At 43.4% G+C, this 13,108-nt stretch overlaps 1 protein-coding gene across 1 annotated transcript; it reads right to left on the reverse strand.

Annotated features, from left to right (window-relative positions):
• Positions 1-829: 829 nt before the first annotated feature.
• LOC125352364 (spermatogenesis-associated protein 31-like) lies at positions 830-10,115 on the reverse strand. Its single transcript, XM_048347465.1, has 4 exons — positions 9,930-10,115; positions 8,039-8,096; positions 4,786-7,536; positions 830-972 (listed from the first exon to the last, which is right to left on the reverse strand). The coding sequence occupies exons 1-4, from the start codon at positions 10,113-10,115 to the stop codon at positions 830-832; spliced, it is 3,138 nt and encodes a 1,045-aa protein (XP_048203422.1).
• Between the last annotated feature and the right edge of the window lie 2,993 nt (positions 10,116-13,108).

A 13,108-nucleotide genomic window follows, 5' to 3' on the forward strand; every position in this document is an offset into this window, starting at 1 on the left:
GTTATCTACCTACCTACCTATTATCTATCTATCTATCTATCTATCTATCTATCTATCTATCTATCTATCTATCTATCTATCTATCTATCTATCTATCTGTCTGACTGCGCAGGTGGTCACACCTGTAATCATACTCAGGAGGCTGAGATCTGAGGATTGCAATTTGAAGCTAGCTCAGTCAGGAAAGTCCCTGAGACTCTTAACTCCAATTAATCACCAAAAACAAAACAAAATAACAACAAAGAAAAACAAAGACAAAAACCTAGAAGTGGAACTGTGGATTAAGTGGTAGAGAGCCCCAGGACTGGCACAAAAACAAAAGACCCACAAACACTTGTCGGCAATAACCATGGTGGTATAAGACGCTATTATGAGCCACTTGTTCCCACAGTTTGGCATCTTCCATGTCATTCTGTATGTAAGAAACATGCAAAGGACAAATGTAACTTCCAAGTGTTCAGTAACTTGAGAAAAAAATCAGGTGAAACTGATTTTACTTGTATATTTTGTTTCACTCAGTACATTAAAAAATAAGGCTTGGGGTTCTAACAAACTTCAGGGGTTCGGTAGTTGCCTTTGGCTAATAACAGTGAATTTCAAGAGTCAGGTTTAAGGTATATGAACATTTGAAAGAATGTGAATTTATCTCTTGGCCTAGATCCCAAACTTTCTGGAGTAAAGCAGGAAATTTATGTCAAGAAATTGATATCAGCCCTCCTGACATAGATTTCTCCTAGAGCAGAAGCAGAAGATTCTAGAAAAGAGTAGGCCCTGATCTTTCTATCCCCTCACCCCCACCCTAAAGCCACGTTCTTGGGACAGAGTCTTGCTATGCAGCCAGATTGCTCTGGAACTTGGGATCCTCCTGCCTCAACCTCTTAAATTCTGATATTACAGATGTGTACCACCATATCTGGCTCAGAGGCAGTTCTTGTTTCTCTGTGTAGCCCGAGTTAAAGCTGGTGATGATGTCTGGTCCAGAAGCCAAAATGATGGACCAACTTGCAGAAAGGGAGAACCTGATTGAAACGAATGGGTGCCTGCCTGTAAAAAGCAGTTCACCGGACTGTTGGTAAGAGCATGATATCTAGAGACAACCACCAGCTGGCAAAATCTAGGCAATACCACATTTTTTTCTTTCTCTCCTCCCTTTCTCCAAATTCTGATGTGTTCTCATAATGTCTTGTCGTTGCATGTAGCTTCTAGGGTCAAGATAATGCTTTCTTCTGAACACAGAAAATCACAAAAGTAACAGTAGAGTTTTCTGTGTTGGAAGCTCAAAAATATTCAGCCTAAAATGCATGACTTTTATAGTTATCCAGAGCAGAAGCAGGAACCAAGCAGAGTGCTGCTCACTTATACAGAGAAAATACCCTATCTTCCTATCTATCTCTCTGTCTATATCTGTCTATTTGATTTTTTTTTTATTAGTAATGGGGTTTGAACTCAGGCCTTGTTCTTGCTAGGCATGTGCCCTACCACTTGAGTTTTGCTCCCAGCCCCTTTTGCTTTAGTCATTAGGGTACTGCCCCGGCTGGCATGGACTGAACCTCTCATTTACACTCTCTGTGAGGCTAGGATTACAGGCATGAGCCACCACACCCATTTTCGAAAGATCTTTTGTAAGAATTGACAACCGATTTAGAAGAAAGCTATTGTTAAAAGCATTTCTTGCACAAAATATCCTGTTAGAGCTTTCTATGGAAATTCTAAGTCATGTAGTAAAGATAATGAATAAGAACATGCTTAGTAAGGCAACCTGTGTGTGTGTGTGTGTGTATGTGTGTGTGTGTGAGAGAGAGAGAGAGAGACAGAGACAGACAGACAGACAGAGACAGAGAGGGAGAGAGTGTTTTAATGAAGGTAGGCTTAAAAACAAAACAACAAAAAACCTTATGTGGCTGGGCTTGTTTAACCAATTCTCTGGTTTATTATTAGTTTTTTTTAGGAAATAAGTTACCTTATTTAGTGCTAATGCAAGCCTACATAATCATATCAGAGATTATGTACAAGTACCTTGATGCTCTCTCTCTATGGTCTTTCTTACCCCTTCTCAGAGTGAAAGGGATATTTCCCATTAGGAAACCTCTTCTTTTGCTGATATGGTATTTTTAAGTAGGTAGTATAGGAACTTTAAGACAACCAGTTTTTTCATAGCTATCTTTCTTTGTCCTTAGCAAAACCTTTACAATTCTCTACCTTCTTTCAAGGACAGAAAATGAATTTATCTCAGGTGAGTTCTGCTGTTTTACTTATCCTAATCCTGGGGCTTGAACTCAGGGTCTAGGTGCTATCCCTGAGCTTTTCGCTCAAGGATAGTGCTTTACCATTTGCACCATAGCTCTTCTTTCTTACCTTCCTTCCTTTCTTTTATCGCCCGTTTTCTCTCTCTCCTTCCTTCTTTCCTTTTCCTCCCTCCCTCCTTCCTTTTTCTTCTTTCCTTTCTCTCCTTCCTTCCTTCTTCCTTCTTTCCTCCCTTCATTCCTTCCTTCATTTTCCTTTTCTTTTCTCTTCCTCCCTCCCTCCCTCCCTTCTCCCTGTCCATCCTCCCCCTCTTCCTACCTTTCTTTCTTTTCTTTCTTTCTTTCTTTCTTCTTTCTTTCTTCCCTCCTTCCCTTCCTTCCTTCCTTCCTTCCTTCCTTCCTTTCTTTCTTTCTTCTTTCTTTCTTTCTTTCTTTCTTTCTTTCTCTTTCTTTCTTTCTTTCTTTCTTTCTTTCTTTCTTCCTTCCTTCCTTCCTTCCTTCCTTCCTTCCTTCCCTTTCTTTCTTTCTTCCTTTCTTTCTTTCTTTCTTTCTCTCTTTCTCTCTTTCTCTTTCTTTCTCTCTCTTTTTCATTCTTTCTTTCTAAGAATCTTATGGACTTTCCTACCCAGTCAGTTTTGAACTGAGGATTCTCAGATCTCAGTCTCCTGAGTAGCTAGGATCACAGGCATGAGCCACTTTTGCCTGGCAATGAGTTTGGCTTTTAAGTACCAATGTCTTTTACAATGGCTTCTATGAACATTTCTGTGTTCACACATTAACATAGAAAAGTAGAAATAAAATAGATCACTTTTTCAATAGACACATAGGAATCCTGACTGGATTATAATCAGACAGAGTGGCTGTTGTCTTACCCTTTCCTTAAATTTTTTCCAAGCAGAGAATCTTGTTTTTGGTGCACGGCTGACAATGTCTGGGTACCTCAGGGTTGGGAAAGGTACAACTCATGGTATCCCACCTAAGGTGCCAGCTTGCTAAATGGTTTCATTCCTACTACGTGGCCCCTTAGGCTCCTGAAGAAGAACTGTGTGAGGACATACCTGGAGTCTTCCTAGGTAGTTTGCATGTGCATTCTGTGTACCAGTCTCTGTGAAATCTCTGCTGGAAGGTGTTTGTGTAGTCTCCACCAAGCAGCAGGAAATCTATGTGGTCTCTGGATGCGATGTGTAGGGGAAGTCTTTGTCAGCTATCTGAGAGAACTTTGTGTGAAGTCTCTCTGCCGACTTTCTGCATGGGGGTTGTGAGGTAGCATGAAGTCTCTGTGGAAAGGATCTAGAGGGGTCTCTGCTGTGGAAGTGGGAAGTCTGTGTGTAGGTGTCTGTGTGTAAGGTCTCTGGCCAAGATCTCTGCGCTTCGCCTCTGTGGAGCAGTATTGGTCTTTGTGCCAGATCTCAGCCTTGGGGGCTGAATGGGGAGGTGTCTTTGGTCAATTTCCACATGAGGTCTTTGTGGGAAGTCTATTGGTATATGGCTGTGGGAGGGTCTTGTTTGTGCTTGGAGGGGCTTATGGGAGGGCTTTGTGAGAGGACCTTGTGGGGTGGCCTTGTGGGGAGGCCTTGTGGGAGGGTGCTCTGTGATCTCTGTTTGAAATTCCCAGAGGAATTCTGTGTGAGGTTTCTGTCCCTGACTGTGGAACCACTAGTAGATGCTGTGCAAGGAGTCCATGAGGGCATGAGAGCTCTGTGTGTATTGACTTGAGCTCTGTGGAAGGTGTGTGTGTGTGTGTGTATTTGGAAATCTCTGGTGGATTGGAGGTCTCTGTGTGAAGATTGTGGGACAGGGAAGTCTGAGTGATTTCTGTAGGAAGGTCGTCTGCAAAATGTCTGTGAAGGTCTGACATGAGGTCTCAGAGCCCTGTGAGGTTCCTGTGGAGATTGCAGGGGAAATTTCAGTGTATAGTTTCCCACACTACGCAACCGTATCTCTGTGCTTGGAATCTCTCTGGGAGGTTTCTCTCAGAGGTGTCTGTGGCTCTCTTCAACCAGTTCTTATTGTACTGTATGGAAGACTGAGTAGCAGAAAGCCAAAGGGACTGAATTCAAGCTCCAGGACCAGCAAAAAAAAATTGTTTCTTTCAGGATGGTTATTATAAGACATTATTCATTCAGCATATGGTTTAATGAAGTATGTCTGGATAGAGATTGGTTTGTAATTCAACTTCTTATCCCTCTTCTCCCCTCATCCCTTCTACAAGCTACAGCCCACACCAACCATGGAAGATATAGAAGTCAATACCTTGTGTGAGGGGAAAATGTTTATTGGGTTTACATGAACTGGGTTTTCTAGCATGTGGAGTATTTCTTTTCTTCCACACATCACATTTTTTCTTTGGGACATGTTTTCCTAACGGAAAAGACTGGAGGAGGATTTTCTGATGGAGACAAGGCGCCTCTCCAGAGATGGCAATGCCTCGGGCAGTGTCTCTGGTGGCTTGAGTGCCCTGGCACTGTTGGCCCTTGGGGGAAGGCCCCTGGGGGTGACACAACCTTCTTGGGGGGTGTATAGCAGGAATGTTGGGCGCTACGATGCTCATTGAATCGGACGCTCTTCTGGGACTGTTTGGTTGTGAGTTTCCTGTCCTGGGTAGGACACCTCTGACACTTGCTGGCTGCACAACTGGTCATTCTTCTTTGATCTGAGTAGTGGGGAGGTCTCTGGTAAGAGGGAATGTGACAGTTGGGAGCTCGAGGGTATTCTTTGTGCTGGTTTGATTTCAAGGTGCAAAGTTTGTTATGAAGTATCATTTTCTTTTCTACTATTTGTCCAATGGCTGTCATGAGTTCCTGTGCCTCAGCTATGTTCCTGTCTACTTGTGTTCTGGCTTTCCTCTTTCTGTGTTTCTGAACAGTGGCACACTTAGCCTTGTCTTTTTTGGGGGTGTCTGCTTCTGCTGTGATAGTTTTCTTGGGTAGCATCCAGTGAAATAAGTGTCTCATGAGTTTTTGGAAGTGGCTTTCCATAGACACTGGAGTTAGGGCTTTATCCTCTGGAGTTTCTTCTGTTCTCTTGGCTGGAGTGAGTTTGGGGGTCCTCGTTTCTTCACATGGTTTTTCACGATTTCTTGGGGTCGTTCTCCTGTAGTCCTCCGTCTTGTAAGTAAGGCCATACATTTTGGGTTGATTTCTCCATGTTTCCTGACATTTTGGGACATGGGGCTGATGTTGCCCCAAGCTGTAGGGCTCTTCAATCATCATGTCATCCAAAAGGTGGGAAGCCAAATAATTTGCTACCAGGGGCATCATATCCCTGGACTGGCAGAGTGGAAGGGTGGCCCCAGTGGCACAGGCTGGGGCCTGGGTCACAGCATTCCTCTGTCTGTGTTGAAACTCATTTGTGACTTCTTTCTGAAAGCATGGCTTTTTCAGATCATGGGCCATAGATCTTGTAGGCACCTCTAGGCTGCCCTTTCCGGTCCCCAGGACTTTCTTGCTTGGACAGTGTCTGCTCATATAGCTGCCCATGTGAGGCTGAGGAGGCCATTTTCCCTCCCCTCTAGTTGTAGGGGGCTTTGAGGCGCCATGGGCATCATCATATGAAACACTTTTATGGAGTTTTCCAATCTCCTTGCATGAGGATGAGGGAGTGATGGGATTCACGTTTTCGGGAACATACTTGTTAGCTGTCATCTTCTCTCTGGAGCTTTCCTGGGGTGGCTTTCCTAGGAATTTGGCAACCTGAACTTTTGAGCTGGTCCTAGATACACAGGTGGAGGAGGAGGGGCCACTATAGTGTGGGAGGGCCAAAAGTTGAGGCTTTTTCAACTTAAAGACATTAATGGGTTTGAGGGCCTTGAGGGGTAAGCCCCATCGGTGTTTCACCCAAAGCTTTATAATATGTGCCTCCAGGGCCTGATGAGTATATATGTCAAGGAAGGAAAGCTTTCGGTAGGTGGTCTCACAGCTTTCAGTACTCTTTGAATATACTAGACTGGTCTCAATGTGGGTGTTGGGCATAGGCAAAGCAGGAAGCCAGGGTCGGGGTATGCCCACAGATATTGGAGCTTCACATTTGCGCCCCGGCTTCATGGCCAAATGAGATTTGGAGTCAGTTCGTACATTCTTATCTCCACATCTTGGTACATTTTTAACAGAGTCATTCTTCAAAGATGAATTCTTCTTCAGGGATTCATCAGAGTTCAACTTCGTAGTTTTCACCGGGAAGTATTCTACTTCCTTGGATGGATATTTCGGGGCTCTTCCTAGAATATGCCCCAAGTTCTTGCTGATCTCCTTGTTTAAATGGAACCTCACCTTCTGTCCATCCTTGCAATGTTCACCGGTCGACAGAGAGGACTGAGAGGGGCCAGGCTTGATGTTATCTGAGCATTTTTTTGTTAACTCCTCTTGAAAATCCATCATTTCCAGGGACCCTTGGATACTGCGGGGCAGGTCTGATTGGTGTTGAACGAGCCACTTCTGAATGTGTTGTTCCAGTTGCCCCCGGAGCTCAGGGCTGATTGGCAAATTCTCAGGAAGGATAGAAGCTTTCCCGCTTTCTTGGGAAACATTGGAATTGATCGGACAGCTGTATTTCTGAGATGTTTGAACCACTGTGGGGAAAGCCCACTCACGTTCTAGTTGTTTCCTTAGCATGGTCCTTTCTGGGTATTGAATTTCAGTTGGACTGAAAATTGGGAGTTTACTTTGGGTTACAGAAAAAGATGTTCCATAGTCCCTAAGGCGGTGTAGAGAAGAAGGCAGGGAAGGGAGAGAGGATTGACGGAAATGACCCAGAGGTGAGGGCTGGATTTGGGAGATAGGCAGAATCAAGGATGGGGACTGGGACTCCAGATGGGAGAGAGGATGGACCTGGGAAAGCACTGGAGATATTTTATCTTGAATCGAAGTTCCATTGAATAGGAAGAATGGAGACTGTAGAGAATTCTGTGGGATCCAGGCTGTAGCCACTAAGGATTCACTATGTAGAGAGGGGAGACCCCAGAAAAGCTGGTTATATTTCTTCTGGAAATCGTCTTCCATGATCTTGGGTAATGATGGTTGCTGAGAACCCAGTAGATGTTCTGACTTGTCTTTCATATCCCAGAAGGACTGTGGGGTTTTGTCGTCCTGTTCTGTACTTAGTGGCTCTAATGGACCCCCTACAGGATTTGAATGGTGTTCTGGGCTCATATGTTGTGGGGTTTTGTCGTCCTGTTCTGTACTTGGTGGCTCTAATGGATCCCCTACAGAGTCTGAGTGGTGTTCTGGGCTCATTTGTTCTAAATATGAGACGTTTTGCTCTTTTTCCTTTATCTCCTTCAGGTGTTCTTCAGATGCTACAAATAAGGAGACTGGGTTATGGTAGTGAAGGGAGAGAGATGGGAAACTTTATTGGAACCTGAGACCCTGTGAGGATGGACTCTACAGCCCAAGCACCAGAGCTCAAGATTATAAGAACCCTGGCTGACAGAGGTTGCAGAGTATATGGGTGAGTAGTGCTGTTATCATTTACAAATGGGTTCCTTATCCATCATTTCAACAAGGTTTTTACAGCTGTGCATGAGCCTTATTCAAGTAAAACAGCTTGTCCACAGCAGGCCCTGTGAATTCAGGCACTCTTGTTATACCATAACTCACATAACCCCTTACTTAACAAATCCAGTCACTTCACAGCTCCTTCTGAACCCAAGACCTAAGAAATGTCCCTGGTTCTGATTTTCTTCCCAGGAGCCTTCCCCTCAGGCCTCTGCAACTACTTCCTGAGAGACGGGTCCCTGGCTCTGGTCCCTTAGGACCAGTATTAAATACGGACCTCAGGAACAAATGGTAGAGACTTACCTTTTGAAGGGGTACTTTTCTTCCTGCTTTTTTTCCACCCCCGTATCTGCAGATGATACTGAGAAATAAGAAGAAAATGGGAGGTTAAGTTCAATCTCAGTCTCCTTTCTCTAGACAAAGGGCAAGCATTGTTCCTAAATATTATGACATTTTATATTGAATTAATGGATTTTTTTCCAGGCCAGGCAGAAAAGTCTGGGAGACTCTTATCTCCAGTAAACTAATCAGAAAAAGCTGAATGTGGCACTGTGGCTCAAGTGGTAGAGCTCTAGCATTGAGCAAAAGAAGCTGAGGGACTAGACCCTGAGTTCAAGCCCCCAGGACTGGCAAAAAAAAAAAAAAAGAAAAGAAAAAAAAGGAACACATATGCCCATGCATACACACACACTGTCCTTCCCACCCTCCTTTCCTCCCTCCCTCTGGTCCTGGAGCTTGAACTCAGGGCATGGGCACTATCCCTGAGCTTTTTACACAAGGCTAGCCTAGCACTCTACCACTTCAGCCACGGATCCATTTCTGGCTTTTTCAAAGTTGTTTTTGAAGATAAGAGTCTCACAGACTTTCCTTCCTGGGCTGTGATCCTCAGATCTCAGCCTCCTGAGTAGCTAGGATTACAAGTCTGAGCCACCAGCACCTGAATGTTTTTTCCCCCTTTCCCTTCCCCTTCCTCCCCTCCCCCTCCACTCCCCCTCTCTTACCTTCCCTTCCTCCCTCCCTTCCTCCCTCCCTTCCTCCCTCCCTCCCTCCCTCCCTCCCTCCCTCCCTCCCTCCCTCCCTTCCTTCCTTCCTTCCTTCCTTCCTTCTGCCTGTCCTGGGGCTTGAACTCTGGGTCTCAGCACTGTCCCTGAGTATTTACTGCTCAAGGCTAGTACTCTACCACTTGAGCCACAGCTCTACTTCTGGTATTCTGGTGGTCAATTGGAGAGTTTCATGGACTTTTGTATCTTGGCTGGCCTTGAATTGGGATCCTCAGATCTCAGCTTTCTGAGTAGCCTAGGATTACAGGTGTGAGCTCTGTTTTTTGTTTGTTTGTTTGTTTTTTAACACAACAAGGGATTTCCTATGTGAGATCCACCTGGGTACCCTTTGTCACTGTCCTGCTCAGAGAGACAGACCGGAGCCTCTGCTGGTGCCTGCCAGTAGGTGACTCCAGGCAGTGATGATTCCCAGGGATTCAGCACAGTCCTCAAAGCAGTCTAACAGGGAGCAAAGGTGTGGGCTCAGGAACCCACTTCTCAGCCATGAACTGGCAGTGGCTGACTTTACCTTGGCATCTAAAACACACCATGCAGAAGGTGTGTGAGCTTAGTGAATGACCTGGTGCCCACCCTCCCCCTGCCTGGTCCTGCCAGAGCTGACTAGAAGGCCCTCTTCCTTCCTTCCTTCCTTCCTTCCTTCCTTCCTTCCTTCCTTCCTTCCTTCCTTCCTTCCTTCCTTCCTTCCTTCCTTCCTTCCTCCCTCTCTCTTTCCTTCTTTCCTTTTTTGTTTTTGTTTTTTGCCAGTCCTGGGCCTGGGACTCAGGGCCTGAGCACCATCCCTGGCTTCTTCCCGCTCAAGGCTAGCACTCTGCCACCTGAGCCACAGCGCCCCTTCTGGCCGTTTTCCATATATGTGGTGCTGGGGAATCAAACCGAGAGCTTCATGTGTAGAAGGCAAGCACTCTTGCCACTAGGCCATATTCCCAGCCCACTTCCTTCCTTTCTTTCGACTTCCCTTTCAGCTGCTTCTCTACTTGATTTGAAAGAGTGAAAAATAGCTGTGTGTGTGTGTGTGTGTGTGTGTGTGTGTGTTTGTGTGCGCGCGTGTGTGTGTGTGTAGGGAAAGAAGAGGAAAAGAAAAGAAAAGAATGAAAGAGTTATTTTTGGTAGAGTCTGGGTTGAAAGAGCCTTACCTTCCTCTGTTTCTTTTTTTTCTCAGGTCGTGGTAAGGATGGCTTTCGATCAATGAAAGGCAGTAACAGGAGAAAAAGCCCCACGCCACACGCAAAGGCAAGGATCATATCCAATACCATGGTGGTGTAGCTCGGGCTCAGCCATTGGGCATTGCCACTTTTCAGATTGAAGAGAGGATTCTCCATCGTCTGAATTGTACTGTTGCTCTCAGGCAACTGAGCTTTACAAATCTCCTTTGCCAGCAGGCAGTGGGCTCAAGCCTGCATCACAGAGGCCTCTCATCACAAAGGGCTCTTGAGAGGGGGAGGGGCAGAGAGTCAGGGGCTACTGCATGGAGGTGCCCCTTCCTCTACCCTGCAGCCTAGCACATCGCTCCACCACCTGGGTGTCTTGGACCCCTAATTCCAACTCTACCTGCTCAGTCTGTCAAAGATGGAATGTAGGGCATTTCCCTTTTATTCTCCCTGGAATTCAGCTATTACCCAATTCCTTTTGTCCCTTGCAGATCTTGGCTTGAGATTAACTCATTTTCAGCCCTCAAATATCCCCCTTCCCATTTCTTTTAGGGGTGTAAAGTTCAGGAATTTATTTGAGGTCTTTTAACTCATGAAGACTTTAATCTATATAAACTTTGATCTACTTTTGCTGAATTTCATACGTTTTAGTATGTTGTGTTTCCATATTTATGTCAGGATACTTTTTACTTTTTGATTCTTCTTTGGTTCTTTGGTAGTTCAGGAGTGTGTTGTTTAATTTCCATATATTTGTGAATATTTTTTCTCCTGTCATTAATTTCTAGAAAAAAAATGTACATCATAATATTTCAGTTTTAAGAAATTTGTTGCTCTGTCTTGGAACAGTATTCTGTATATGCTTGAAATTTTGTATATTTGTTGCTATTAAATGGCCTGGTCAAAATACATTCTCTAGGTCCATTAGATCTATAGTGTAATTCGAGTCTGCTGCCTACTTATTGGTCTGCTATCTGGCCTATCTATTTATTGAAATCCTCAACTATTATTGTATTGCTATTTTTCCCTTGTAGATCTGTGAGTACTTGCTTTACACATTTAGTTGCTTCAATGTTGGGTACATGTAGGTTTTCAGTTGCTATATCTTCTTGATGAATTTAACCTTGTGTCTGGACTCAGATGCCTTTCATCGATATTCATATGTTCTATTTTCTCCATGACTTTATTTCCTTTGTGTCTGCTTGTTAAAACCAACAAAGATTTGTAAACTGTATGAGGAGATGCAGTTAAGGAAATGACTGAACAAGTAGAGCGATGAGTCTTTTGAGCTGAGATAACCACTTAGGCCCACTTAGGCTTTTTGGAGTCAAAAGGGGGAGACTGTGGTAATGATAGTAGGCCAGAGTTGTGCCTTCATTCTGATTCTAACACTGCTCTTGATGGACTGACCACTGTAGCCAATGAATTGGCTGAAAACTTGTGAATAAATGACCCCTTCACAAGCCTAGTGGAACAGTAGTTTGAAAAATGGAAAGGGATGATAGCCTCCTAATCTCTCTAATCATCACAGCATTCTGATTTGCCTATTGTATTATACCCTGTATCAGGGGACTACTACAAATATTTTTTTGAGAATGCTTTTTTATTTATTTATTCTCAGAGTGATGTGCAGAGGGGGTTACAGTTTCATATATAAGGCAGTGAGTACATTTCTAATAAAACTTGTTACCCCTCCCTCATTTTCTCCCTCCTTCCCCTCTCTCCCATCCCCCCCATGAGTTGTACAGTTGGTTTACAGCATATAGTTTCGTAAGTGTTGCTGTTGCATTCGTTTGCCTTTTACCTTTTGTCTCTCCATTTTGATATTCTCCTTTCCTTCCCTAGTTCCAATAAACATATATATAATACCCAAGGTACCGAAATCAGTAACAGTAGCAACTCCTCGACTAAGTGAGACCCTCCTCTACATTACTCAGGGTAAATTTTCCTTACTTAGTGATAAAAAAAAAGGATAGATGGTGTTATAAGAATATGAAGAAAAGAATAACTCTAGCCCCAAAGAGGTAAAAGTTGAAAGGAGAAATTAGTAAGAATATTTTCTGTCAAAGGAAGATCACGAAACAGTCCAGCTGTAAGTTTGATTTCCTTGGTCTTAACTTATGTGACTTCCTAAAGCCTACGTACCTTAACTCACATATGAGATCTCCTGTTGCCTATGTGTCTAAACTGTGAAGCTGAATCCTGAAGTCAACAGGGCAATGGACAGGGAGCAGGGAAAACATTTGGAATAAGAACTTGGAGAATGTACCCTTCTGCCTTATTAAGACTTCTGTCTGTGATTGCATGGATCCTGCTTCATAATGAAGATGAGAATAGATTTCTGTTTCTAACAAAAGCCATTCTGGGCAGAAAAGTCCAAGAGACTCCATGTCTAGTTAGCCAGCAAAAAAAAATCTAGATTGGAGGTGTGGCTCAAGTGGTAGAGCACCAACCATAGATGTGAGGTCTTCAGTTCAACACCCAGTACCTGGACACACACAAAATATATGGTAATGGTGTTACATATTTTTTAATGTTCATCTCAGATTCCCTTATATGTCAATACTAGCATAATCGCAGGAAACCAAAGATTTCTGATGGTCTCCGGCCACCTGTGGCTCTTGTTTTTGTTGTTGTTTTTTTTTTTTTTTCCATTGCAAAACAGCTTTACCCCAAGGGGCCATTTGCTATACTTTCCTCAGAGTTGTTTTTGATGTGCTGTACTTTCATGTAATTTTTAAGTACAATAAATTCCTACCTTTATTTCCACAAATTGAATATCTTATTTCTAGGTTTGTTTTTCATTGTTCCTACTGGTATATTTCCTTTAAGAATATTTTCAAAGGGATTTATGAGACTTAAAAACTTTTGAATCTTCATAGTCTAATAACATCTTTAAAGATTTTTAGCTGCTAATAATTTAAGGATCAATATTTATTTCCTTTCAGCTCTTGAAAATATTTTATTGGACTTGTCTCTAACATTGTGGTTGGAAAGCCTGAGGCCAATTGAAATCAATTTGTTTCGTTTATGGATGATCCGGTTTTCTATCATTTGGACAGAATGTTATAAAACAAAGAAATCTTCAAGGTTGTAAGTGTAAATTGCTTGCAACTATAAACTTAAATATTAATGCAGTATGAAAGGAATCAAAGCCTTGAGACATA

The sequence above is a fragment of the Perognathus longimembris genome, chromosome 1, assembly GCF_023159225.1.
Source record: "Perognathus longimembris pacificus isolate PPM17 chromosome 1, ASM2315922v1, whole genome shotgun sequence".
NCBI classification, from domain to species: domain Eukaryota; kingdom Metazoa; phylum Chordata; class Mammalia; order Rodentia; family Heteromyidae; genus Perognathus; species Perognathus longimembris.

Bases quoted from the DNA above. Each gene is read 5' to 3' on its own strand.
- LOC125352364 (XM_048347465.1), bottom strand. From the start codon at position 10,115: ATGGAGAATCCTCTCTTCAATCTGAAAAGTGGCAATGCCCAATGGCTG. The intron at 8,097-9,929 runs GTAAGGCTCTTT...CTTATTTCTCAG, and splicing joins AAAAAAAGAAACAGAGGAAG to TATCATCTGCAGATACGGGG. The intron at 973-4,785 runs GTAGCGCCCAAC...CTTCTGGACCAG, and splicing joins CGTCCGATTCAATGAGCATC to ACATCATCACCAGCTTTAAC.